The sequence below is a fragment of the Microcaecilia unicolor genome, chromosome 14 (assembly GCF_901765095.1).
Source record: "Microcaecilia unicolor chromosome 14, aMicUni1.1, whole genome shotgun sequence".
Taxonomy (NCBI): domain Eukaryota; kingdom Metazoa; phylum Chordata; class Amphibia; order Gymnophiona; family Siphonopidae; genus Microcaecilia; species Microcaecilia unicolor.
In genome coordinates, this window is record NC_044044.1 from 16217063 (window position 1) to 16244582 (window position 27520).

The 27520-nt window shown below is 44.9% G+C and overlaps 1 protein-coding gene across 1 annotated transcript in view; it reads left to right on the top strand.

Moving 5' to 3' along the window:
* The first annotated feature begins 1105 nt into the window (after window positions 1–1105).
* LOC115457934 (neuroligin-2-like) overlaps window positions 1106–27520 on the top strand; it is a 28994-nt gene continuing 2579 nt past the window's right edge. The window contains exons 1-2 of the mRNA XM_030187647.1: window positions 1106–1247; window positions 26268–26453. Of these exons, the coding sequence (XP_030043507.1) occupies window positions 1127–1247; window positions 26268–26453 (307 nt within the window). The 5' untranslated portion in view covers window positions 1106–1126. The remainder of the gene's footprint in view (window positions 1248–26267; window positions 26454–27520) is intronic.

Here is a 27520-nt window from a genome sequence, read left to right on the forward strand (position 1 = left end):
CGGTAATCAGGCAGTTACACCACTGCCCGGTTACAGCAGGAGCCTTTACCGCCATCTCAGTGGCTGGCGTAAGTGTTGCCCCCCCCCCCCCCCCACATGGCCATGCGGTACGAATAATCTTACCGCATGACCATGTCCTTTTTAGGGTTTTTTTAACCGCTGCAGTAAAAGGGCCCTGGTGTATGGCAAAAATGGCCCCCGCCGCTACTTCAGGGCCCTAAAGGTCCCCGTAGTGCGTAATTGGAAGGGGAGCATTCACAGTGCAGGGGCATAGGCTTATCACAGGTGTAGCTGGCTAGGGGTTGCGGCGGCCATTTTGTGGTCAGACCTGCAACGGGCAGGAGTGAGTGGGCATCACTCCTGCCTGTAGGACCCCCATGGACTTTGAGGTAGGTCCCTGGGGGGGGGGGCTACAGGGATGGGATGGGTGAGCCCAACCTAGTTTTAACCACATTGCATCCATGGACTAGTCGTTCTTGCTTTTCTTGGGGGAAATCGAAACTACAAGTCCCAGCATGCAATACGGAAATACGTAAACCAATCTTAGTCTGTCTGGGCTGACCTGTTTAAGGGGGGGGGGGGGTCATGTTATATCTGATGGCAGATAAAGTTGCAGTAGGCTCAAGAGTCACCTGACAGGATTGATCCATTCTGGGTTTACCCCTTTGCAAGCAGGATCTTATAGCTATGATTTTCCAATTGCATTCCTTAAAAAAAAAATGCATGACTACAAATCCCTGCATTCAATGGGGCAGGCCCTGAGACTGGATCACTCCTAACGGCAGACGACGATGAAGCTCTGGTTGATCATGCAGTTGCCGAGCACAGTAGCAGGATGGCGCCTTGTGATCCTCTTCATGCTCTCCAGTTATTTGTGGTTGGGGAGAGAGACCCTCCCCCCCTCCTCATTTCTCCTATGCTGGAGTCTCTGTAGAGTTCTATAGTACCCTTGATGCACATCCCCATCCTCCCCTTCTTAATCCCTTGTTTTATTTCCATCTCTGAATGCATTCCTATATATTGACGACTGATATTACCTTGTCCCCCATTTTCTGTACCCCTGCCCCTACCTTTGTTCCCCTCCTCCTTTTCCACAGATATTCGAGACAGTGGGAAGAAGCCGGTGATGCTGTTCCTCCACGGCGGCTCCTACATGGAGGGAACGGGCAACATGTTTGACGGAAGCGTGTTGGCGGCTTACGGCAACGTCATCGTAATCACCATGAACTACCGCCTCGGGGTACTAGGTAAGTAAGGTCAGCGATAAAATCAGCTTGTGGATGAGAGCTTGAGATGGGGGTGGGGGGGGGGGTATGAGGCTTACAACTGCAGTCCCAGGTTCTAATCTACTTCTGCCACCAATATCTCTATGTGACCCAGTGCTAAGAGCACAGAGCTATGACACCTGTTGACACCATTTCTAATCCCTTCCACCAGGGACCAACTCCAGCCTGAGAAGCACTTGAATCCCCTGACAGTGAAGAGTGTGACTCCTTTGCTCTGAGGGCCTTTGCTATCTTAATTGCATCTTTGTAGGCGTCTGTGATGAGAGAGCAGGAAAAAATGAACTAGCCTGGGATGTCTCGCAAGAGAGGTCTAGACTAACATTGACCTGTAGACAGTTGACCTGCCTGTGCTGAATCTTACCCTCTTCTCAACACAAAACAAAGAAGGAAAAAAACCTCGACAGATGGAAACGAACCACAGAACAAACAAAAGTGGAGCCAAACAGTCAAATATTGGAACCATGATTCTTTTGTTGCCAGTATCCAAAGAACCCGACACAGCTGTGTTTCGGCATAAAAATATGCCTGCATCAGAGGGTTAAAGGAAAATCTTGTTTACAGATGACAGTGGAAGGAATCAGTAACTGGTTCTTAATTCTAATGCTCCTCAGCAAAGTGACTGATGTCCCGCTCAAATGGGACGCTCTGCTCACAGATTCAGAGACGGGGTTCTTTGGATACTGGCAATAAAAGAATTATCTGGTTGACTCCACTTTTTGTTTCTTCTGTAGTTCTTCCTCTCTCATCACATACTCCTAATTCTCTAAAGTCACTTGGCCAAGTGCGCAATTAGCTTGCAAATTGGTGCGCACAACTTATAGAATAAGGTCAGTTTTACACATAACTTAATTTACAATTAGATGCCTTAACACCAATTATTGACTATGATCTTCAAGAAAGCTTACCCTAACGACCCAACTTAACTTTCAGCCCACCCACATATTCTGTCATGACGATAATCATACCTCAGACCGGTTTCTCCCAATCTCCTTCGCTCATCCCTCAATCTTTTCTTCTCCATCCTTCTTACTCCTTACCCCTCCCAACCTCTTTTCCTTTTTCTCATCCTTTCTTCGTTTACCCCTCCATGTTCAATCCACATATCTCCATAACCCTACTATTACTATGTTTTACTCAACTTGTTATATCCTCCTCCAAGACTATGTAATTCTATTTACTATGTAAGCCGCATTGAACCTGCTATTTGTGGGAAAGCGCGGGGTACAAATGCAATAATAATAATAATGATCATTGCTAATTGGCAGTAATGGGCAGTTTCATGTGTAACTGCCCTTAGTTGGTAATCTAGAAGTTGCATGCTCAAATTTCAGAGTTGCACAACTTCAAGAGGGGCGTGGACCTGGGAGGGGCATGGGTGAGTCGGGAGCAGTAGTGGCCCTACTATTAGGCCACCTGAGGTAGGGGCCTCAGGCAACTCTCTTGTGAGGTGGCATCGCCCCCTGCCCTTCCCTCCTCAACACCCGTCCCCAAAATTACCTTTTTTCTTTTATTTTCTTAGGCTGCCCTGCCGCTGGTCCCGGCTCCTTCTCTCTACTGCGGGTGGCCCGCCTCCAAGGAAACAGGAAATTATGTCAGAGAGGCGGGCCACCCGCAGTAGAGAGAAGGAGCCGGGACCAGCGGCAGGGCAGCCTATGGGAGTCGCTGTCACCGCCTTCTTTTGAAAAACAAGAAAAGAATAGAAAAGGGTAATTTTGGGGAAGTGGGTTAGGGAGGAAAGGGCGGCAGGGGCGGAGGAGCCGGGGCGGCAGCTCATTTTCTGCCTCAACTGGCAAATTGTCTTGGGCAGCCCCTGGTCTGGAGCATGTCATGCAGTTATGGTCCTAATTGCCTACAGTTAGACAAACACATTTACACCAGGCGTTGGAGTGCTCACGCCTAACGTTTGGTGCGTAAATGCAGACTTTCACCAGTATTCTATAATGGTAGTTCAAACACCACTGCTGTTATACAATTCACGCTTAGCGTACATCATCTCAGCACCTAACTTTAGACAATCTATAGAGAATTACCCCCGTAGGGGTGAATTCTATATATGGCGCTGAAAGAAAGTGCAATTCTATAAGCCATGCTTAAAAGTTAGGCCCGGTTTATAGAATGGCGCTTACACCCGGGACTCATGCCTAATTTTAGTGAAACGTGGTGTGAATGTACGTTCCTAAATTGAGCGTGTATCCCCCCTTATTCTATAACAACAGGCATAAATGCTAGGAACGCCCCCCCTCCGTTCCGCCCCGACCCTCCCATTTCCGCACCCCCTTTTTTACTCATATGTGCAATTTAGGTGCGGATCCTGCACCTAAATTTACACATGTAAATTCCAATTCTAATTAGCGCCAATAATTGCTTGTTAAAAGAAGCCAATTGTTGGTGCTAATTAGCTCGTTATTCTATTAAATTGTGTGCATAAATTGGGCACAGGCCCAAATTTGCATGCGCAGTTTTCGGTGACTTTTATAGAATTAGCGGGATAGGTTGCACACCGTGACTTAAAGCTTCCCCAATTACGCTGCACAAATCTTTTGCACATCCCTTTCTCTCTCTCTCTCTCTCTGTCTCTCTCTATCCATTGCTGCATCTTCCTGGTTCTTCCATTTTCTCCTGCAGCTTTACCTCTCGCTTTCCACTCTGTTCTTTCCTCTCTTTTCCTTCTGTGTTCCCCTTTCTCCGTTTCCCTTTTTGCCCTTTTTCCTTTTCTCTATACTCTCTCCTCTCACCCTTTGGCCCCTCCCTTTTCTTTCTTCTCCATCTTGCTTCCCCCCCCTGAAGCTGCTAAGCCTTTGAGACTCTATAGTGGCTGCGCTGTTCTCACGAGGCATTTCCATGAATTATTAAACAGCCAGCTAAACCCATGCCAGCATCCAAAGGAAGACTCACAGTTCTTAATTTCCGACTGTTCACTGCAAATAAGTGAAACCGGTAACTTACTGCATGCGGCTAGTTGAAAAACAAGAGTATTTCCCAGTCAGAATGAGTCCTTGAAGCTGGATGTTGATCAATTGGATGACAGACTGTCCAACTGAAGGTCTGGAAGTTGAGTGACTGAAGAGATGGCTTCTGAATTATTGCAGAGGTGGACGTTAAACTTGAGTCTATCCATTGACTGGATAGACGCAGGGTTCAATTCAGGAATGATACTGGGTCTTGTAATAGAATATTGTCCTCTATGATGAAAAAGAGGAAGCTTTCTCAGGGACGAGAGAGGGACAGAGAGCTGAGGACAGCTTGAGCCTGAGATGGAGACTTCTGCTTTGCAGAAAACACCCCACAACCAGGGGCTGAGGAAATGACCATTGGAGTCAGAGTATGCGGTTTGGGGGAATGAATGAAGGCAGAACCCGGCAAGTTTCTCAGTTTCCACGACCTCCACCGGGAGGCCATTCCACGCATCCACCACTCTTTCCATGACAGAGCTTTTCTTAGATTTCTCCTAAGCTGTTTCCTTGTAACTTCATCGTATGCCCCTCATTCTAGAGCTTTCCTTCATTTGAAAAAAGGCTCACCTCCTGTATGTTAACGCCACTGAGGAATTTAAATGTCTCTATCATAACCCCTTTCTCCCTTCTGTCTTCCAGCCAGTGGCATAGCCACGTGGGACCAGGGGGGCCTGGGCCCCCCTACCGACGACCCGCTGCCAACCCACCGTCGCCGTCACCTGCCTTTGCTGGCGGGGGACCCCAACCCCCACCAGCCGAGGTCCTCTTCTTCTCGCAAAAGGCTTCCTTCTGTTTCTGACGTCCTGCACGTACAAAGTGCAGGACGTCAGACAGAATGAAGCCTTGCAGAGCCGGTAGTAGGAGGCGGGGCTAGTGGTTGGGAGGCGGGGCTAGTGCTGGGCAGACTTCTACGGTCTGTGCCCTGAAAATGGCAGATACAAATCAAGGTCAGGTATACATATAAAGTAGCACATATGAGTTTATCTTGTTGGGCAGACTGGATAGACCGTGCAGGTCTTTTTCTGCCGTCATCTACTATGTCACTGTTTTATTGGACTGCAATAGCAGGAGAAAAATAGTTCTGTTAGCTATACCTGAAAAAGTTTACAGTCAGATGATTCTTGTCTGGTTTAAGGTTCAAGGGGACAACTTGGGTTCAGGCCCAACAGATCCTACGTAGATCAACATTTTCACAATGCACAGAATATTAGAAAAGGTTCTCGAGTATAAAATCCCAGTAGTTATACATTTTCTGGATTTTGAAACAATATTCAACAGCATTATGGAGTATTATGAAATCATATGGAACACCTTCCAAGTTCATTAGAGTTATCAAATACCTGTATGAGAACAGTGAATGTTGTGCCAGAGTGGAAGACGGTTACATGAATTGGTTTACAACAGTAACTGGAGTCAAGCAAGGTTGTGTTTTGCCATCGTTGTTATTCAGCTAAGCCAGGAATTGCAGGGCTTGAAACCATGTAGTTAGAGGATTTGAATATTGCACATGATGTGGCCTTGTTGGCAGGTTGTCTTCAGGCAACGCAGACCAGGACTGATCAAAAAATGCATTTTGGTGAACAGATTGGGTTAACTATAAATTTAGATGCAAGCTAAATCCAAATAATCAAATAATCTAGCAAAAAGACAAAATGTACGACTATAAACAGACCAGATAACACAGCAATCAAATGAAAAGAAGTTGAACTAGAAAAAGTGCCAGAATTCACCAGAATTTCGGAAGTCTGGTAACAGAAGACAGCAACACTGAAAAAGAAATTAAAACTCGAAGTGGTAAAGTGACATCAGTCGTGAACAGATTGGACAAGATCTGGGACGACAACCAGCTCACAACTCGAACAAAGATGCACGTTTACAATAGTACAATGTCATATCCACTCCGTTATACGGTGGAGAAATCTGGCCAGTAATGGAAAGTCTCCAAAACAGACTAGATGCTTTTGATTCATGCAGCTCAAGAAGAATCCTACATGTCCAGTGGAAAGGTAAAAACCAAAGCAACTAACTTGTTAGTCTCCCTCACACACAAGGAGTGACTCGGGCTGCACATACTGCAGCAGGACGTGTTTATCCACTCCTACCCTAGCTGAGTAATTTAACCATCGCTCTGACCTCATGTGCAACTTTCTTTAAATCAGTCACCTTACTTTCCAACTCTTCCTACTTTCTTACCTATCTAAATGTTCCATCTTTGCTTTACCCTTCACTATCAATTAAAATGTTCTATTACGACATTGTAAGTAGTATACCATGCCATATTTTGCATTGTTATTTGAATACTTTTACTGCTGTAATTTGCCTATTGCTCATGTTTGTTCTATTCTTTCTTGAGTGAATTCCTTCAAAAAGGCGGTAAATAAATCCTAATAAATAAATAGCAGAGACAGATAAACACAGCCACCATTTAATAAGATACCACTGCAACAGTGACGCAGATGGTTTGGGCATCTACAAAGAATGGATTTACAGAGCATACTGAGGCAAGCTCTGAACTGGAAACCAGAAGGGAAAAGGATGGCCAAGACCATTATAGTCTGAAACAGGATCTCACCGTGCTGGACGTCAATTGGTCAGAAGCAGTTGATGAAACACAAGGCCAACAAGAGTGGAAGATGCGTCTGTCTTGTCTTATGTGCCTACTGGCTCAATAAAACATAATGACAGGAATGAAGATGCAAGAGGAAGGGAAAGGAGGTGTTTAAAAACCAGCAAAGGTTGAACTGCAAGTCCTAGCTTGCATGAGAATAAGAGTAAGCCAAGAACTGTCTTTCTTCTGTGTTTGTGCAGCACTGCGTACGCCTTGTAGCGCTATAGAAATGCTAAATAGTAGTAGTAGTAAGTGTTGCAGTTCAGCGACGGTTCTTCTGCTGTCTTTGGGGACTACAGATCCCAGAATGCCCAGGGAGAAGGAATGAGGATGTGCCGGGTTCAACCTGGCCCATTTGACATCACTGCAGTAAATCTGGATGGGGGAAGGGGAGCAACCAGTAACTGCAACAGAGAATATCACAGACTGTTTCCAGCATCGCTCCTCTCCTCTGTATCTATCTTTTCCTCCTTTCCTCTGCTCCCTCATTCTCTCTATTTACCATATCTCACACTCTTTTTTTCCTCTTTTTGTTAATTTGTCCTTCTTTCTACCTCCTTCCCTCCTCTTTCTTCACACTTCCTTTTTTCCCCTTTTTCTATCATTTTCTGTTCAGTCTTCCTCATTTTCTTCTTTTCTCCTCCTTTTTCTTTTGCTTTTACTATTTGTGTCTTTGTTTCTCTCTGTCTGTCTTTCTTTCTCTCTGTCTATCTCATCTCTTTCCTCTCTCTTTCAGTGCCCATCTGTTTGTCTCATTTGCTCTCTTCCTTGTCTCTTTCACTCTCCACCTGTCTCTCATTATTTTCTGTCTTTCCACCTCTCAGTGTTGTTTCTTTCTCTGTCTCCCTCTCTCTTTATTTTCTTTCTCTCTTACCTTCTCTTGTCTTTGATTCTCCATCTGTCTCTCCATTATGAACTCTTTCTTTTTGTCTCTTTCTTTCGCTCTCTCTATATCTCTGAATTTCCATCTGATTGGTTCTCTCTCAAGAGCTCTTTTTTTGTGACTTCTTTTTCTCTCTCTGTCTCTTTGTTTTTGATTCTCCATCTGTTGCTCCCATAAGCTCTTTCTTTCTGTTTCTTTCTCAGGTAGAGGAGTGTGGTACCCGTGTTAGTCCACTCTTAAGGTTATCAATAGAAATCAAACAAAAAAACATGGAAAAGAAAATAAGATGATACCTTTTTTATTGGACATAACTTAATACATTTCTTGATTAGCTTTCGAAGGTCGCCCTTCTTCGTCAGATCGGAAATAAGCAAATGTGCTAGCTGACAGTGTATATAAGTGAAAACATTCAAGCATTACTATGACAGTCTGACAGGGTGGGAGGAGGGGGTGGGTAGGAAGTATGCATGGGGACATCAAAGCATATCATTGATATTCTAACAGGATGGGTGTGGATAATTGAGGGGTGGGGTGATCAACAGAGAAATACAGCTTTATGGTTTATAATGGGCTAGGAACCCCAGATCCTTGTTAAGTCCTTTCTGTTGGGTGTTAAAATATTCAATCATTCTGACTTCAAAGGTCTTACGTTCTTGTATGGTTTTACAGTTACCTTTCAGGATTCTCACTGTGAAGTCACTGGTACAGTGTCCTGGTCCTGTAAAATGCTGACCAACAGGGGTGGGAGCCCTACTGGCACCAGTATTGTTCATATGATGTCTATGTAAATTGAATCTTGTCTTAAGCATCTGGCCTGTTTCTCCAATATAGCATCCTTCGTCACATTTTTTACACTGAATGATATATTCTCAATGAACGTTCTTTCTTTCTTTCTTTCTTTCTTTCTGTTTCTTTCTCAAATGAACGTTCTTTTTTTCTTTCTTTCTTTCTTTCTCTCTCTCTCTCTCTATCCCCACACATGTGATCTTTTTTGCACTTCTTTTTTCTCTCTCTTTCCCTCTGCCCTAAAGAACATAGAAAATAGTTTTGTTTTAGGAAAGGTAATATAAGTGTAGTCCTAGATAAAACACATTTTCCCAACTCCAATGTTCCCCTTTGATCCATGTACAAAATTTATCTAGCAGGACCCAAGGATAAAATTTTAATTAAAACAGCTAAATATTTAATGCTGAGCATACGCTAGCTCTGATTTAAAGGCCAAAGATTCGATTTATTTTTTTTTTCTTTAAGACCCGAAGCCAGAATTACCAGAAAAAGCTGCTTTGGGGATCCTTCTGTATTAATTAAATCACTTTCCCAGCAGTTATGGGGTATGCTAAAGTTTTAATTAAGCACTGCAGTAAGGGAGACAATAAGGCCAAGGTTAGTATTATTGCACCTCCTAAATTTCAGACCTGTTAGAAATGTCCTTGGCCTCTAACCCACAGAAGATCTCTTTCAGCTGCCTGCATATTCTCCCAGAGCCTTCGGCCAATAGGAGAGCTCTTTCAGCTGTCTGTATTCCTTTCCAAGGCCTTCAACCAATAGCAGAGCGCTTTCTGCTGTCTGTATTCCCTTCCACAGCATTTGACCAATTGGAGATCTCTTTCAGCTGCTTGCATTTTCTTCCAAAGCGTTGAACCAATAGGAGAGCTCTTTCAGCAGCCTACACTATAGAAAACCAAGCTTCTATACTCATCAAGATACGGGCATAAGTGTACATTTACCTGCAAAAGTGCCAGGAGGATGCCTATTTTCTAGTCTACAAATACCCATTTAACTTGCTTAGTGCGTATTTGCAAGGCGGTATACACCTGGACGGGGCTCCCAGTTAAAGGCGTAACTTGCTCATGCTGCCTAAAAACCAGGCATAAATCAGGTGACACAGCAAAATGGGATACCAAGTTGAGGGAGAAGGGATGCCTGATGACCAAGGCATGAGTGATGAGACATGTACCGCCCAGCTCCTTTCTGTATCCACACTTCCACCCCTGAACCCCTTCCCTCTTCAGCTGGCAAGTAGCTGTCCATCTGCTTCTACACGAGAGGGTGTAGGGTCATATGATCTATGCACTCAACAGGGAAGGGTGAGTGCTGTGGGGGAGTGTGCACTGAGATCATCCCTTGCACTGTGTGTCATGTCCTCTGGTGATGGCCCCGACAGTGCATCCTATTTTGGTAGTCCTCACACCTGTCATTTTTTCTTAGAAGATTTATTACCATATTTTACTCTTGAATTTCCTACCCCCTTAAAGCCTCATACCATGGCTTCCTTTCCACTAAAAAACGCCTCTTGTGCATAATTTATACCTTTGAGGTCTTTGAATGTCTCTTTACAGTTTTGTTTACCTGCCAACAGAAACATGGAAGCAGGAATGTTTTAAAAAACCTGCAGATTTTGAAACGCATTTTGCCTCTGTACCCGAGACACAGTTGGTTGCTGGCCACATATGTTGTGAGCCAGCAAAGGAGGAGAAAAAAGGGAAAGGTTAGTAGACAGTTTATCGAAATAGAAACAGCTCGGTCTTAGGTTCACGCTGAAGATTCAGGCCTGAAACCTCAAATACCTGGGATCTTGCCAGGTATTTGTGACCTGGATTGGCCACTGTTGGAAGCAGGATGCTGGGCTTGATGGACCTTTGGTCTGTTCCAGTATGGCAATACTTTTCTACTTATGTACTTGGGATTCTGAATGGAATCTTCCTACTCTTTCGGGTTCTACATGGAATCTTGTTACTCTTTAGGATTCCAGAATCTTGCTATTGTTTGCAGTTCTACATGGAATGTTGCTACTCTTTGGGATCTTATCAGGTATTTGTGACCTGGATTGGCCACTGTTGGAAACAGGATGCTGGGCTTGATGGACCTTTGGTCTTTCTCAGTATGGCAATACTTATGTACGTATTTATTTGTTGCATTTGTATCCCACATTTGCCCACCTATTTGCAGGCTCAATGTGGCTTACAATAATCGGTTATGGCATTCGCCATTCCAGAGTAGAAAGTTACAATTGGATTTGTAAAGAGAATAGGATAGTAGGTATAGAAGGAAACAACATAGTAACATAGTAGATGACGGCAGAAAAAGACCTGCACGGTCCACCCAGTCTGCCCAACAAGATAACTCATGTGTCATTTTTTGTGTCTACCTTACCTTGATTTGTACCTGTCTTTTTCAGGGCACAGACCATATAAGTCTGCCCAACACTATCCCCGCCTCCCACCATCAGCTCTGGCACAGACTGTATAAGTCTGCCCAGCACTATCCCCGCCTCCCAACCACCAGCCCCGCCTCTGCCATCCAATCTAAGCTTCTGAGGATCCATTCCTTCCGAACAGGATTCCTTTATGTTTATCCCACGCATGTTTGAATTCCGTTACCGTTTTCATCTCCATCACCTCCCGCGGGAGGGCATTCCAAGCATCCACCACGCTCTCCGTGAAAAAATACTTCCTGACATTTTTCTTGAGTCTACCCCCCCCCCCCTTCAATCTCATTTTGTGTCCTCTCGTTCTACCACCTTCATATCTCCGGAAAAGGTTCGTTTGCGGATTAATACCTTTCAAATATTTGAACGTCTGTAATCATATCACCCCTGTTAGTTAGACTATAAGGTGAAGTGGTGACGTGTTGCGTTTACAATAGTTGATCGATATCGTGATATGCCTTGTTGAAGAGCTATGTCTTCAGAGATTTGCGAAAGTTGGTTAGTTCGTAGATTGTTTTTAAGTTACGTGGTAGGGCATTCCACGACTGCGTGCTCGTGTATGAGAAGCTTTACGCATGTGTTTGTCTGTATTTCAGTCCTTTACAGCTGGGGAAGTGTAGATTAAGGAATGTGCGGGCTGATCTTTTTCCATTTCTGGGTGGCAAATCAACAAGGTCTGACATGTAGGCCGGGGCATCTCCGTGAATGATTTTATGAACTAATGTGCAGATCTTGAACGTGATACGTTCTTTGAGTGGTAGCTTTTCTCTTAGTGGTTTTGCGCTTTCATATTTTGTTTTTCCAAATATGAACTTATGTACTTAAGTTTGGCGGATAAATCAGACCACCTATATAGCGGTCCTATCTTTGGCTGCTATAAACTTTACCAACCATCGCTCAATATTATTATTTATTTAACACATTTATACCCCACATTTCCCCACTTAGTTGCAGGCTCAATGTGGCTTACACAATACCCTAGAGGCAGGCTCCGGTTCGGTAAAATACAAATACACAATATACCGTGTTTCTTCGAAAATAAGACACTGTCTTATATTAATTTTTGCCCCCCAAAAAGCGCTAGGTCTTATTTTCAGGGGCTGTCTTATTTTTCAGGGAAGCATCGGGGTTGGCCCGCCGCCCGTCGCTCCCGGAACTAACTTTAAACGCCTCCTTTCACCTTCGCAGCAAGCAGCAGCAGGGCAGGCCACTCCTTCCTTCCGTGTCCCGCCCTTGCCTGACGTAACATCCGCGAGGGCGGGGCATGGAAGGAAGGTGAGAACTGCCCTGCTGCTGCTTGCTGCGAAGGTGAAAGGAGGCGTTTAAGGTTAGTTCCGGGAGCGACGGAGGGGGGGGGGCCCAGCGACCTCGGGTGGGGGGGGGGCGGCCTGGGGGCGGCCTTCTCTGGCTCTCGGCAGCCCTGCTTTCAAACAAAATTTGCTAGGTCTTACTTTCGGGGAGGCCTTATATCTACCAATTCAGGAAAACCTCTACTAGGTCTTATTTTCAGGGGATGTCTTACTTTCGGGGAAACAGGGTAGTATTAGGCATATCAATATATATAAATGGCGAGTGTCGTACTCACTCGCAAATGCGCAGTAGAGACCCTCTCTGCCCCGCCACCGTTTCAATACGTGATGATGGGGGCGGAACAGAGAGGGTCTCTACTGCGCATTTGCGAGGGACACCGCCGTCACTAACGCTCCCCCACCCGGAGTCACCGTCGCCACCCACCTTCCACCCAGTCGGGCCCTCGCTCCGCTATTGAAACAGTGAGGGCACGCAGCACACAGCCTCTGCTGGAGCTGCCGTCGGCCTTCTTCTCTGCCTGTGTCCCGCCCTCGACGACGTTATGTCACACGAGGGCGGGACACAGGCAGAGAAGAAGAAGGAAGGCCACGGCAGCTCAGCAGCAGAGCTGTGTGCTGCATGCCCTCGCTGTTTCAATAGCGGAGCGAGGGCCCGACTGGGTGGAAGGTGGGTGGCGACGGCTCGGGGGGGGGGGGGGGGCAACTCAGAGAGGGAGCGGCAGCGGCGAACTCAGCGGCAGGGTGGGGGGCCTTTCGACCCCCCCTTCCTATACTAGCCGTTTTTACGGGCTGAACGGCTAGTAAAGAAACATAAATAAAGCAACGAAGAAATAAAGTGTGGGTGGTGATGACAGTCAAACACGGTCCATAGTTTTGCTGTGTCGCAGGAAGTAGAAAGTTAATTGGGTCAGGGGGGTAGGCCTTCTAAACAAGTTGGTTTTCAGTGACTTCCTGAAGTTAAGATGGTTGTGGATAGATTTCACGGTTCTGGGCAAAGCGTTCCACAGTTGTGTACTTATGTAAGAAAAGCTGGATGCATAAATTGATTTGTATCTAAGTCCATTGCAGTCTGGATAATGCAAATTTAAGTAAGTTCGGGATAGACTGGTGCAGTTTCTGGGTGGTAGATTTATAAGGTTCAACATGTATCCAGGAACTTCGCCGTAAATAATCCTGTGGACCAGGGTGCAAACCTTGAAGGCAATACGCTCCTTGGTGGGAAGCGGTTGCAATTTTTTCACGAAGGGGTTTGGCACTTTCATTATTTTGATTTTCCGAAGATCGCTCTGGCTGCTGTATTCTGTGCGGTCTGACGTTTCTTAGTTATTAACTTGGCCGGTTAAGTTTAAGCCAGCCAGAAGAAAAATAAACAAACGGATATTCAATGCCGGTCACCAGAAATGGCCCAGCATTGAATAACGGGGCTCAGTACCGATCGCGGCACTTGGCCGGCCTGCCTTCAACGGGCTGAATATATCGATCGGTTTGTGTTGTCATGATCTTTAAGCGCTGGAGATAGACATTTGATCTTCTGTTAACTTTATTTTTTTTCTCAACTTTACAGTTTTCTCCTTGTTTCGTTTGCGCTTACAGTTCAATGGCTACCTGCTCCACAGGGCCAGTGGCACCATAAATTTTCCTATTTATTTATTTGTGGCATTTATACCCCGCTCTTTCCCGCTCGATAGCAGGTTCAGTGCGGCTTACAGAGTATGGTACAAAGTATCACAGATACAATACAAAGTATGTTACAATGTATCACAGAAGGTAACACAGTTATGTAGAGTGGGACATTAGTAAGAGATGTGGGGAAGGATTGGAGTGTGGGTAGTACTGGTGGTGCGGTCTAGGTTCGAGGATTAAATTGGGTCGTTTGGGTAGGCTTGTTTGAAGAGGTAAGTCTTCAGCAGCTTACGGAAGGGTAGGTGTTCATTGATTTTTCAGATATGTCTAGGTATCCTAATTAGTCTACCACGTAGGGCTCCCCTCCCCTCCTCCCCTACTATTTTATTCCTCTCACCATTCCACCTAGCCTAACCATTGCACTGCTTCCTTGGCCAGGGGCTATAGACCATAATTCCTTGTCTGCTCCCTGAATATAGCAATCTATATAGCTGTCACTGATGGTTCAGACTCTCCTCTGCCCACCCATGGGGGCTGTAAACACTGTCTCCATTGACAGCTTAATACATTTAGTATAAAAACAACTAGTTCTCGTGTTATAATAAAACAGATTGCAGGCTCCTGCAATAGGGTTACCATATGGCTCCAGAAAATTGAGCCAGTCTGGGTTTTACTTCCATTGCTTCCAATGGAAGCAAAACCTGGACTGGATCAATGTGGCCTCCTTTTCCTGGAGCCATATGGTTAGGGTTACCACGTCGGGGCGTCGGCAGGCTTTGCCACCCGCCTGTTTGCCTGGATTTCTGGACAATTGAGAGGGCGGGCAGGCGAGCTGCGCTTACTTACTATCTGCCCTGGTGGTCTGGTGACCTCTTTGGGGCAGGAAAGAGCCCCCCTCTTTCCTGGCCGGAGCGCTGCCTGTCCTTGCCCTGCATCGTTCTCGGTCTCGGCTCGGAATTCAAAATGGCCCACCGAGAGGTGACGCCGCCTCGCGAGGCTCTTTCCTGCCCCGAAGAAGCCACTACACCACCAGGGCAGTAGATAGTAAGTAAGGGGAGGGGAGGGGAATATGTGACAAGGGTTAGGGGAGGTGACGGGAGGGGAGGTGAGGGGAATATGTGACCCGGGGGGAGGGGAATATGTGACAGGGGCGGGGTGAGAGCGAGAAAGGGTGGGCGAGGATCCGAAAGGACATGGTGTGGACGTGGCAGGGGGCATGGTGTGGCGGGGCAGGGGCGTGACATATGTCCTCTTTTTCAGAGGACAAATATGGTAACCCTACATATGGTAACCCTAAGCTTGCACACCCATAGTTATGTGAGCGAGAGCTGAGGGTGGGCCATCACAATAGCACAGCGGACAAGGATGTAAACATGAAAGAAGTGCTTTATTAACGTAAACCTGAGGCCTATTACTTCACAGGCCTAGGAACAAATGTAAAATCTCTTACTTCAGAGGGGGAAGAGTCCTAGTATGGATCTGTGGCTAAGAGGGCCCAAAAGACAGTCTATGGCTGTGACTTCCAAGCCCAAACACAGTCTTTTGGATTTCCAGGTCTGGTGCCAGCCAGACCTCAGAACAAGGCTCACAAGTCTTCAAGAAAATGATTGGCTTACCTCAGCCACGTTACAGCAACTAGACGTATTCAGTAAAGGCGTAGACTGAGGCTTCACTTCTTCCTTCCCTGGGTCTCCTTAACCCCACGCTGGCCCTGCCTTTTATACTCCCTGGTTCCTGTCCTTTCGGCTCCACCCCTCCCATCTCACTTCTTCCCTGGGCAGGTCTAGTGGGTTTTAAGGTGGCTAAGCCTACCTGAGGGAATATTCTTAAGAGTGAGGGCAGTGTTCTATCAGTGGCGTAAGCTAGGTGGGGCGCCAGGGGAGCGGCCACTCCCACCAAACGGAGTTCTGCTGGTGCTGGCGCCTATTTTTTCGTCCTGTTGCAGTGAAAATGCGCGCCGGCGGAAGTCCACTCTTGCTCCCCCCCGCGCCATCAACTTGCCTCATCCTGGCTCCGTTCTGTGTTCTATTAACCCCCTCACAGTCACCTCTGAGCATACTCGGATAGCTGTCAAATGACTGGCAGGACAGCTGGCCAGTGGCAGGACAGTTTCTTTAGCTGGAAAACCCTATTTTTATCTTTGGTTAAAATGAAAAGGACACCTAATATAAGACATTCAGAACAGATGAAAGAAGAAAGATACTCAGGGAGTCAAGTAACCAGGAGAAGTGGCTTCTGCCCTGTTAATTCCTGCTGATTGGGTTCGAACCTGATATTTAGTGGCACCTAACCAGATAGCATCACTGACTATCATGTCTGACTGACATAGCATTATCTGGAACACTTTATAAAAATTAACATTATGTTGGCCACCTTCCATCTTCAGGTAACATGGACGATTTTAATGACAGTTTACAGATTACCAATAGTAGATCTGCAGTTTTATTTTTGAGTTCTTTCAGTTCCCTGGAGTGTATACCATCTGGTCCAGGTGATTTGCTGCTGTTTAACTTATCATTTTGGCTATTACATCTTCCAGGTTCACTGAGATATCTTTTAGTTTCTCCATATTATCACTTTTAAATACCATTTCTGGCACAAGTAGCTCCCTTAAAATCCTCCTTAGTAGAGGACTTGTCCTCCCCGAGTGCTGCTTTTACTCCTTGATTATCTAATAATCCAACTGATTCCCTTGCAGGCTTTCTGTTTCTAATGTACCTGGCAGAATCCCAAAAGTAGCAAGATTCCAGACTACTTATCACCAGAAATAAGCTGTGGCTTTCCCAGGTCTTCTTGAAAACAGTTTATGACTTTACCTCCGGGAATTTGTCCAAACCTCTTTTAAACACAGCTACACTAACTGCTTTTACACAAACCTCTGGTAATGAGTTCCAGAGCTTAACTGTGCATCGAGTAAAACAATATTCCAGTTACTCAGGATAATCAAGATAGGCTTTATTAAAAAAATTAATAATAATTAAAGGGCAATTCCATAAAGGGGCACCTATTTTTAGATGCCAAGCAGTGATGTAGCTACAGGTGGGCCTGGGTCTAGTGGCCCCCCAAACACCTCATTGGCGGTGCCTCACTCCTCTGTCTTTCTCCTGTACTGTCGGAACAGCGTCTGCCTGTCTCTCTCTGAACCCCACCCTACCTCTGAGCTGTCGCCAGCAGTGATTCCTGTGGGCAACGCATGAAGAGTGCCTCAGTTAAAGAGTGTGAGCGAGAGAGCAATAAGCACCGCCACGCTGGGTAAAGACCCAAGGTCCATCAAGCCCAGCACTCCGTCTCCGACAGCGGCCAATCAGGCCCCAAGAACCTGGCAAAAACCCAAAATTTAATAACGATCAATGGACTTTTCCTTCAGGAATCTATCCAGACTCCCCTTTAAACTCAGCAAGGCAGCTGCCGTCACTACCTTCTCGGCAATCAGTTCCAGAGTCTAACTACGCGCTGAGTAAAGAAAAACTTTCTCCGATTTGTTTTTAAAACCTACCACATTCTAATTTCATCTTGTGTTATAAAGTGTAAACAAACGCTTCACATCTACCCGCTCTACCCCACTCAAAATTTTGTAGACCTCTATCATATCTGCCCTCAGCCACCTTTTCTCCAGGCTAAAGAGTCCTAGCCGTCTTAACCTCTCCTCATAAGGTAGTCGTCCCATCCCTTTATCATTTTCGTCGCCTTCTCTGCACCTTCTGCAATTCATTTATATCTTTTTTGAGATGTGGCGACCGGAACTGAACACAATACTCCAGGTGTGATCGCACAATTGAAAGATTCCCCCTGAAGCAGCGGTATGGTCCCGCGAAACAGTGTCCAATGTCAGGGAAGGCAATATACTTGCTACATTGAAGCTAAGTAGCTAGCATTTTGAATATAAGCGTTTAATGAAAATTTACAAAAATATGAAATAAGAACACAAAACAGGGACGTTTTTATTTGGGGGATGGTTTTTTTTATGCCAGTGATTGATGCAGCAGGATTACAGTAACCTGCAATGTTTGAGATGTTTTCCTCTCGTTTTCAGAAGCTTTAAATGTTGATATGTGCTGTAGATCTTGCCTTTAAAGTGCTGAGCACATTTAAAGTGTTTTTTTTTTATATTGATACGTGTAAAAACTTCACTCCTCTTATCTGGTGATTTGTGATTATACAATTGATCTGCATGCATGAAACAGCTCTAATGTTTGAAATGAACTGAAGGTAATGCCCCAAATTGAGAAAGGGGTCCAAAAAGTATCTGAAAACAAAAGGAAAATCTTTTGGTTGTGTAAGTCCTGACCTCTTTCAGATAAAATTTAATATCCTTCCGTCCCACTCACTGTGCACCGTTGTGTTCCTGTTCTATCCGGGGCTGGCCCCACCACTGAGCAACAGTGTTTTTCACATGTACGCATAAGTACATAAGTCAGTGCCGTAGCGCGGGTGCCTGACACCCAGGGCGAGTCGCCGTCCTGCGCACCCCCCCCCCCCCGGGTGCAGGGCACGTGCGCCCCCCCTCCGGAGCGTCCCCCCCCCCGAAACGCACCCTATCTTTCAGCGGGGGGCAGGCGGGAGGGCCGATCCGCCCCAGTGCACGTCACTGGGAGCTGCGTCGGCTCTGCTGCTTCCCTGCTTTCTCTGCCCCGGAACAGGAAGTAACCTGTTCCGGGGCAGAAAGAGCAGGGAACCAGCGAGCCAACACCCCCCCCAGCACGTGCACCCGGGGCGGACCACCCCACCGTCCCCCCCTTCCTACGCCACTGACATAAGTATTGCCCACACTGGGACAGGACCAAGGTCCATCAAGCCCAGTATCCTGCTTCCAACAGTGGCCAATCCAGTTCCCAGAAAAGCTCAATACAATTTATGCTGCTTATGCCAGAAATAAGCAGTGGATTTTCCCAAGTCAATTTAATAATGGTCTATGGACTTTTCCTTTAGGAAGCCGGCCAGACCCCTTTTTTAAACCCCGCTAAGCTAACAGCCTTTACCACATTCTCTGGCAATGAATTCCAGAGTTTAATTACACATTGAGTGAAGAAACATTTTCTCTGATCGTATTTAATTTACTACTTTGTAGCTTCATCGCATGCCCCCTAGTCCTAGTATTTTTAGAAAGAGTAAACAAACGATTCACGTCTACCGTTCCACTCCATTCATTATTTTATAGACCTCTATCATATCTCCCCTCAGCCGTCTCTTCTCCAAGCTGAAGTGCCCTAGACGCTTCAGCCTTTCCTCATAGGGAAGTCTTCCAATCCCCTTTATCATTTTTGTCGCCTTCTCTGTACCTTTTCTAAATCCACTATATCTTTTTTGAGATGCAGTGACCAGAATTCTGTTTATTGCTACACCAGTCTAAATTGTCATGTTTTCCTCTGTCAGGTAGTTTTTTTTCAGTCTCAAATTTAAAATCATGAATGCTGCTGGTACTTTGAAGTCATATTTGATCCAAGTACAGCCTGCAAATGTTTCTATAGGATCATCAGGGCTGGCGGTTAGACAGTTAGGAGGAGATTCTATATTACTACTACTACTTATCATTTCTATAACGCTACTAGACGTACGCAGCGCTGTACACTTGAACATGAAGAGACAGTCCCTGCTCGACAGAGCTTACAATCTAATTAGGACAGACAAACCAGGACAAGTAAGGGATAAGGACAAAGAGTAGCAAGATTCCGTGTAGAATCCTAAAGAGTAGCAAGATTCCGGAATCCCATAGTAGCAAGATTCTGTGCAGAATCCCAAAGAGTAGCAAGATTCCGGAATCCCAAAGACTACTACTACTACTTATCATTTCTATAGTGCTATTAGACGTACGCAGCGCTGTACACTTGAACATGAAGAGACAGTCCCTGCTCGACAGAGCTTACATCTAATTAGGACAGACAAACAGGACAAACAAAGATAAGGGAATATTAAAGTGAGGATGATAAATAAGGGTTCGGAGTTAAAGCAGCATCAAAAAGGTGGCCTTTAGCTAGATTTGAAGAGGCCAGGATGGAACTTGACATACTGGCTCAGGAAGTCTATTCCAGGCATACGGTGCCAGCAAGATAAAAGGAACGGAGTCTGGAGTTAGCACTGTGGCCTCCCCCTTCCCATCAAGGTCTGGCTACACCCCTGCATTGTATTAGCTTTGGTTGCCACCCTCTAACACCAGCCCTAAGGATCTTGGGAAATATATGATAAGAATAGATGCTGATGTGATGTTATGCGGAGTGAATTTTGTACGAGAGTACTTGATAAGATTGCTCAAAGATGCATGAAGACTAAATATATCAGGGGAAAGTACCAAATGGTTTGATTCTGAATTATTAACATTAAATAAAATTGCAGAAAGCTTGAGATAAAATGGCGGTGTACTTTTAGATCAGGACTTGAAATGAAATGACGCCAGGCTTTTACCGTCTACAAACCGCCTTCAATACAAAAAGGAAAACCTTGGTATTCCAAACTGATAGAAACTGATGTATCTAATGTAAAAGCTCTCTTTCAATTAGTTATGAAATTATCTGATACTTCTCCGTTAACTACATCAAACAAAATTACAGTTCCAGCAGCCTCAGAGCTGGCAGGCCTTTTTTTTTTTTTTTTTTCAGAACAAAATGTTGAAGGTTAGGGCTTTATTTACCAGTATGTCACAATTTAATAATAATGGTATTGCACCAAATTGGACAGAAATAGCTGCTGACAGGAATTGGTCAGATTTTGTACCTATTGATTGGGCCGTATTTAAGACTTTGCTCAAAATCCTATTGTGTATTGGATTCCTCTCCTCAGTTCTCATGTCAGCCCTTCCTCAAGAGTTTATGATTATTTTATATAGATGAGTTCGACATCTGCTCTCACTGGGGTCCTTTCCTGAAAGATTAGGAGAAATGATTATAACACCTACTTTGAAGGATGTAAAATCGTCTAGGTGCCTTGTATCACACTACACACCGGTTACATCAATTGTTAAATTAATGGAAGGATTGGTCTCCTTCCGACTTAATGCAAATCATGACATTTTGCATATCACCCAATCGGGCTTTAGAACATGGCACAATATGGAGACAGCAGTTATTTTCATCTGCGATACTGCCCATCGCTTAATGCCAAAAATGACAAAGCGTTATTATTGCAAGTTGATCTATCGTCAGCGTTTGACCTTATGGACCATGATATTATGCTTTTGGAATTAGATCGTTTAGGCATAAATGGAAATGAAAATGTTTTTCTCAATGTGGAAACTCAAACGCGTGAAACCATTCTTCCCGAGGGAAATATTTCGTAATCTGATACAATCCATGGTACTAAGCCACGCTGACTACTGTAATGGAATCTATGCGGAATGCAAGGATCAAATCATTAAAAAAACCTCCAGACCGCCCAAAACACAGCAGCCAGGCTTATATTTGGAAAAACACGTTTTAACAGTGCCAAACCACTCCGAGAAAAACTACGCTGGCTACCAATCAAAGAACGTATCACTTTCAAAATCTGCACGACTGTTCATAAAATTATTTACGGCGAGGCACCTGGATACATGGCAGACCTTATCGACCTGCCAACCAGAACTACCACAAGATTGGCACGATCTTACCTAAACCTCCACTACCCAAGCAACAAAGGACTCAAATACAAATCCACCTATGCATCCAGCTTTTCCTACTTAAGCGCGCAATTATGGAACGCACTGCCAAAAACAGTGAAAACTACGCTAGACCACCTAAATTTCCGGAAAGCACTAAAGACAGTCCTGTTCAGAAGAGCATACCCCACCGACCCAACATAAAAACACCTGGACACCTGCAACACAATATAACCAAAGACCGTAATGGACATTACCTGACTCGTCCTCCCCCTCTCCCTCTTTAAGTTCCCCCCCAATTGTACCTACCATACATGTACCTTATCTACCATAATTATTATTAATTTAGATTTTTCTCACACCTTTTTCAATAGTAGCTCAAGGTGAGTTACATTCAGGTACTCTGGATATTTTTCTGTCCAGGAGGGCTCACAATCTAAGTTTGTACCTGAGGCAATGAAGGGTTAAGTGACTTGCCCAAGATCACAAGGAGCAGTGGAGGGATTTGAACTGGCCAGCTCTGGATTGCAAGACCAGTGCTCTAACCACTAGGCCACTCCTCCACTCCAGAATCTTGCTATTCTTTGGGGTTCTACATGGAATGTCGCTACTCTTTGAGATTCTGCATGGAATCTTGTCACTGTTTAAGATTCCAGAATCTTATTTATTTATTTAGATTTTGCTCACACCTTTTTCAGTAGTAGCTCAAGGTGAGTTACATTCAGGTACTCTGGATATTTCTGTGTCAGAGGGCTCACAATCTAAGTTTGTACCTGAGGCAATGGAGGGTTAAGTGACTTGCCCAAGATCACAAGGAGCAGCAGTGGGCCTTGTATTCGTTCATGTCTTGTATTTGTTCAGACCTGAACCAGCTAACGCCGTTAACGGTACTATGTAAGCCACATTGAGCCTGCAAAAAGGTGGGAAACGTGGGATACAAATGTAACAAGTAAATAAAAATAAAATGTTCTGAAATGATTCAAAGGATTTCTAGCCCGTAGATCTTACAAGGTTAACAGATTGAGACATTGTTAAACAGTTGGAGGGATCCTTGTGGGGTTCCACAAGGCTCTCCCCAATCTCCCACTCTGGCCAACATTTTTTTTTTTTATATTCTTGGGTCTGGAACTAAGTAGAGAAGGCTTTCTAACTTATAGTTATGCTGATATCACAGAACCGATTCCCTTTAATTCCTCTATAACTCAAATAGTGCGTTTTGTGGAAAGTGTCTAACTCTAATCAGTTCCTGGATGTTACGTTGTAGACTGAAGTCGGAACACCGATAAAACCCAAGTTTTTATTACTGGACAATGACCCTGACCCCATATTTGATCATTATCATTTTAAATGGGTCAAGATATGCGTTCTCTCCAGAAGTTAAAATATTGGAGGTTCATATAGACCAAACTCTTTCTTTAGAACCACAACTTAAAGCCCTAATTAAATTCCTTCTAAGGAATTTGAAATGAATCAGGAATGCTTTTGGCTAAATTAGATTATTGTAATTTCATATATTTGGGTGCCTCTAAAGGTAATCAATAGAAATCAAACAAAATAAAACATGGAAAGAAAATAAGATGATACCTTTTTTATTGGACATAACTTAATACATTTCTTGATTAGCTTTCGAAGGTTGCCCTTCTTCCTCAGATCGGAAATAAGCAAATGTGCTAGCGGACAGTGTATATAAGTGAAACATTCAAGCATAACTATGACAGTAAAATAGATACTATTGGAGATTCTACATGGAATATTGGAGATTCTACATGGAATGTTGCTACTATTGGAGATTCTACATGGAATGTTGCTATTCCACTAGCAACATTCCATGTAGAAGCCTGCGCGGCCACATTGCTGATCTACAAGGGCCGACTTCTACATGGAATGTTGCTAGTGGAATAGCAACATTCCATGTAGAATCTATAGAAATCAAACAAAATAAAACATGGAAAAGAAAATAAGATGATACCTTTTTTATTGGACATAACTTAATACATTTCTTGATAGCTTTCGAAGGTTGCCCTTCTTCGTCAGATCGGAATAAGCAAATGTGGAAGATGACAGAATATATAAGTGAAACATCCAAACATTTCATTGACAGTCTAACAGGGTGGGGGTGGGTAGGTGAGGGAAGAGGGAGATAAACAGAGAAATACAACTTTATGGTTTATAATGGGCTAGAAAACCCAGATCTTTGTTAAGTCCTGTCTGTTGGGTGTCAAAATATTCAATCATGAGTGCCTCTAAACAAATAAGTCATAGACTACAATCTATACAAAATACTGCAGTTAGATTCATTTTCTCATTTTATGTATTAGGATTTATTTACTGTCTTTTTGAATGAATTCACTCAAGGTTATGTACAGTAAAAACAAATCAAACAGGATCAATAGACAATTACAGCAGTAAAAAATATTCAAATAACAATACAAAGTATACTACTTACAATGTCAACACAATACGTAATAGAACATTTTAATAGACAGTGTAGGTTATAAGCAAAGATGGAACCTATAGATAGGTAAGAGAGTAAGAGGAGCTAGAAAATAAGGTGACTCATTTAAAGAAAGATAAAATTTCACGTTGATTTATTGAACTCCATTGGGTTGCCATAGAGGTGAGGATTCTGTTTATATTTTCTTATGTGTACATACGCTTTTAATGGGTGAATGTCCAGTTTATATTATAGATCATTTGGAATTCATAACTAATAATAGAGAGAGAAAATCTTGTCATAATTGTTTTTTTTTTTGTTCTTCCATCAGTTAGAGGAGTAAAGAGATTCAAATTACATGATAGTGTACTTGCAGTACAGGCTCCTAAGTACATAAGTAATGCCACAATGGGAAAAGACCAAGGGTCCATCGAGCCCAGCATCCTGTCCATGACAGCGGCCAATCCAGGCCAAGGGCACCTGGCGAGCTTCCCAAACGTACAAACATTCTATACATGTTATTCCTGGAATTGTGGATTTTTCCCAAGTCCATTTAGCAGTGGTTTATGGATTTGTCCTTTAGGAAACCGTATAACCCCTTTTTAAACTCTGCTAAGCTAACCGCCTTCACCATGTTCTCCGGCAACGAATTCCAGAGTTTTAATTGTGCATTGGGTGAAGAAAGATTTTCTCAGATTTGTTTTAAATTTACTACACTGTAGTTTCATCGCATGCCCCCTAGTCCTAGTATTTTGGAAAGCGTGAACAGACGCTTCACATCCACCTGTTCCACTCCACTCATTATTTTATATACCTCTATCATGTCTCCCCTCAGCCGTCTCTTCTCCAAGCTGAAAAGCCCTAGCCTCCTTAGTCTTTCTTCATAGGGAAGTCGTCCCATCCCCGCTATCATTTTAGTCGCCCTTCGCTGCACCGTTTCCAATTCCACTATATCTTTCTTGAGATGCGGCGACCAGAATTGAACACAATACTCAAGGTGCGGTCGCACCATGGAGCGGTATAACGGCATTATAACATCCTCACACCTGTTTTCCATACCTTTCCTAATAACACCCAACATTCTATTCACTTTCCGAGCTATAATTCAGGTTCTTTTTTCCCACATGCATCACCTTGCACTTGCTTACATTAAACGTCATCTGCCATTTAGCCGCCCAGTCTCCCAGTCTCGTAAGGTCCTTCTGTAATTTTTCACAATCCTGTCGCGAGTTAACGACTTTGAATAACTTTGTGTCATCAGCTAATTTAATTACCTCGCTAGTTACTCCCATCTCTAAATCATTTATAAATACTGGAATTCTTTTCTTTTTATATTAACTTTGAAAACTGTGCTTTTCAAGGAATTTCTGATGAGGTAACTTTTAAAATCTTGTTGCTAATTCCCAAGAAACTGTCTTGGTCTCTTTTACTTGACTATAAACTGCTCTGAACCTGGCAGGTAGTGGTGGTATAGAGATTTGTTATAATGTAATGCAGATAATACATAAACATTTAGGTTTTTTTCTCATGCAGTGCTTTGAAAACCAGGCCCAGCACTGTGAAGTGAACCTGCAGCTCCACAGGGAGCCAATGTATAATCAACGTAGGCTTTACATAAGACTATTTCTAGTAACAAAATACCCTGCTGTACTTTGTACTAATTGTAACTCTTTACATTGACATTTCTGTAGGTCAACATATAGACTATTGCAAGGGCGTAGCCAGATACCCAATTTGGGTGGGCCTGAGCCTAAAGTGGGTGGGCCCAAGAATCCCATCTGACATCTTTCCTTCACTCCCTCACCCAGCCAACCAATAAGTTCTCATTTCCACCCGCCCCTGCATAATGTTTCAAGTCTTAAGTGCTTCGCTGTCTACAAACAGTGACTCATATCCACTGCTCTCACCAGTCCATTGCCTTCCCTCTGACCCGGTACCACTATTGTGAAACCGGAAGTCCCATCAGAGGGAAGGCTCTGGCTGGCATGCGTTGTGGGTATGAGTCGCTGTTCACGAAACATTGAAAGATTGAAAAGGTACAGAGTTTAGGGGGGGGGGGGTTGAGTTGACAGTTGCCAAAATGCCTGTGGGGGGGGGGGGGGGGGGATGCCTGGAGGCTTCTGGCGATGAGGCTTGAGGAGCCTCGCCAGTCACATCAGAGATGTGCCACTTATAGGTGTGCCTGAGCCTAAAGTGAGTGGGCCTATGCCCACCCAGGCCCATCTGTGGCTACGCCTGAAATAGTCAAGATGTCACCAGTGCATGAGAAAGTTTTGGCGCATTGTTGATCACACGTTTGACTGGGCTTTCTCTTTGTGTTCTCGCTGCTTTCGACACCCTGTTGTAAAAGAAGTAACTGCTCTGCTTAGTGACCCCTCTTGCGTTCTCTTGCAGGTTTCTTGAGCACGGGCGACCAGTCAGCCAAGGGGAACTACGGACTTCTAGACCAGATCCAGGCCCTGCGGTGGCTGGAGGAGAACATTGCACACTTTGGCGGGGACCCAGAGCGTATCACCATCTTCGGCTCGGGGGCTGGAGCTTCCTGCGTCAATCTCCTCATACTCTCTCATCATTCTGAAGGTACTCTTCTTCCCCACGGATAGCGGGCCAGCCACTTCAAATAGTCGTGGATAAACCCTGTATAGGCTAGTCATCAGCTCTGTCTTTAGCCATTAGACAATGGGGCCCCTTTACGAAGCCGCCTATGTGCGTAGACTCATCCTATGCATGTCAATTTTTGAACTGCCCAGCTACTGTGCGGCCCGGGCGGTAATTTCATTTTTACACGCACCTGCTACGTGCGCTGCAAATGTTCCAGCATGCGGTACTAACAAGGCGGTAATCGGCGCTATACGCACGCTGGTGATTACTGCCCGGTTAACTTGTGAGACCTTACCGCCAGTGGCAATCCTAGGTCAGCTGTCACCCGGGGCGGATTGCCGCTGTGCACCCCTCCCCCAGGTGCAGTGGCGTCTGTGCCCCCAGGGTGCAGCACGACACCTCCCCCCCCCCGACGCAATGCCACCCCCCTCCCCGGCACATCAAGCCCCCCCCCCCCCCCCCGGGTGCATTCTTGGCTGCTGGAGGGTACAGCCGCGCGCCTGTCGGCTCCACTGGCTCCCTGCTCCCTCTGCCCTGGAACAGGAAGTAACCAGTTCCAGGGCAGAGGGAGCAGGGAACCAGCGGAGCCACAGGCGCACGGCTGCTCTCTGCACTCTCCAGCAGTGTGCACCCGGGGCGGACCGCCCCGCCTTTGCTACGCCGCTGCTTACCGCTAACTCAGTGGGTGGCAGTAAGGTCTCAGGCCCAAAATGAACACGTGCCAATTTTCATTTTGTCGCATATCCATTTTTAGCCCCCCCCCCCCCAAAGGCCTTTTTTGCAGGTGAGCTGAAAAACGGATCTGCGCGCATCCAATACATGTATCTACACCAGCGCAGGCCATTTTTCGGCCCACCTTAGTAAAAGGACCCCAATATGAGCTCTAGACAATCTATTAGACTTCGGCTATGGGGGTGTCTTTGCACCATCTCAAATAGTTCTAGTTATTCAGCCATTTGTTCAGAGCATCTTCTGTTATATACAAAAAAAAAGAATTTTCTTTTATTATACCGTATGTTGTAATTGGAGCATCTCTGGAAACCAAC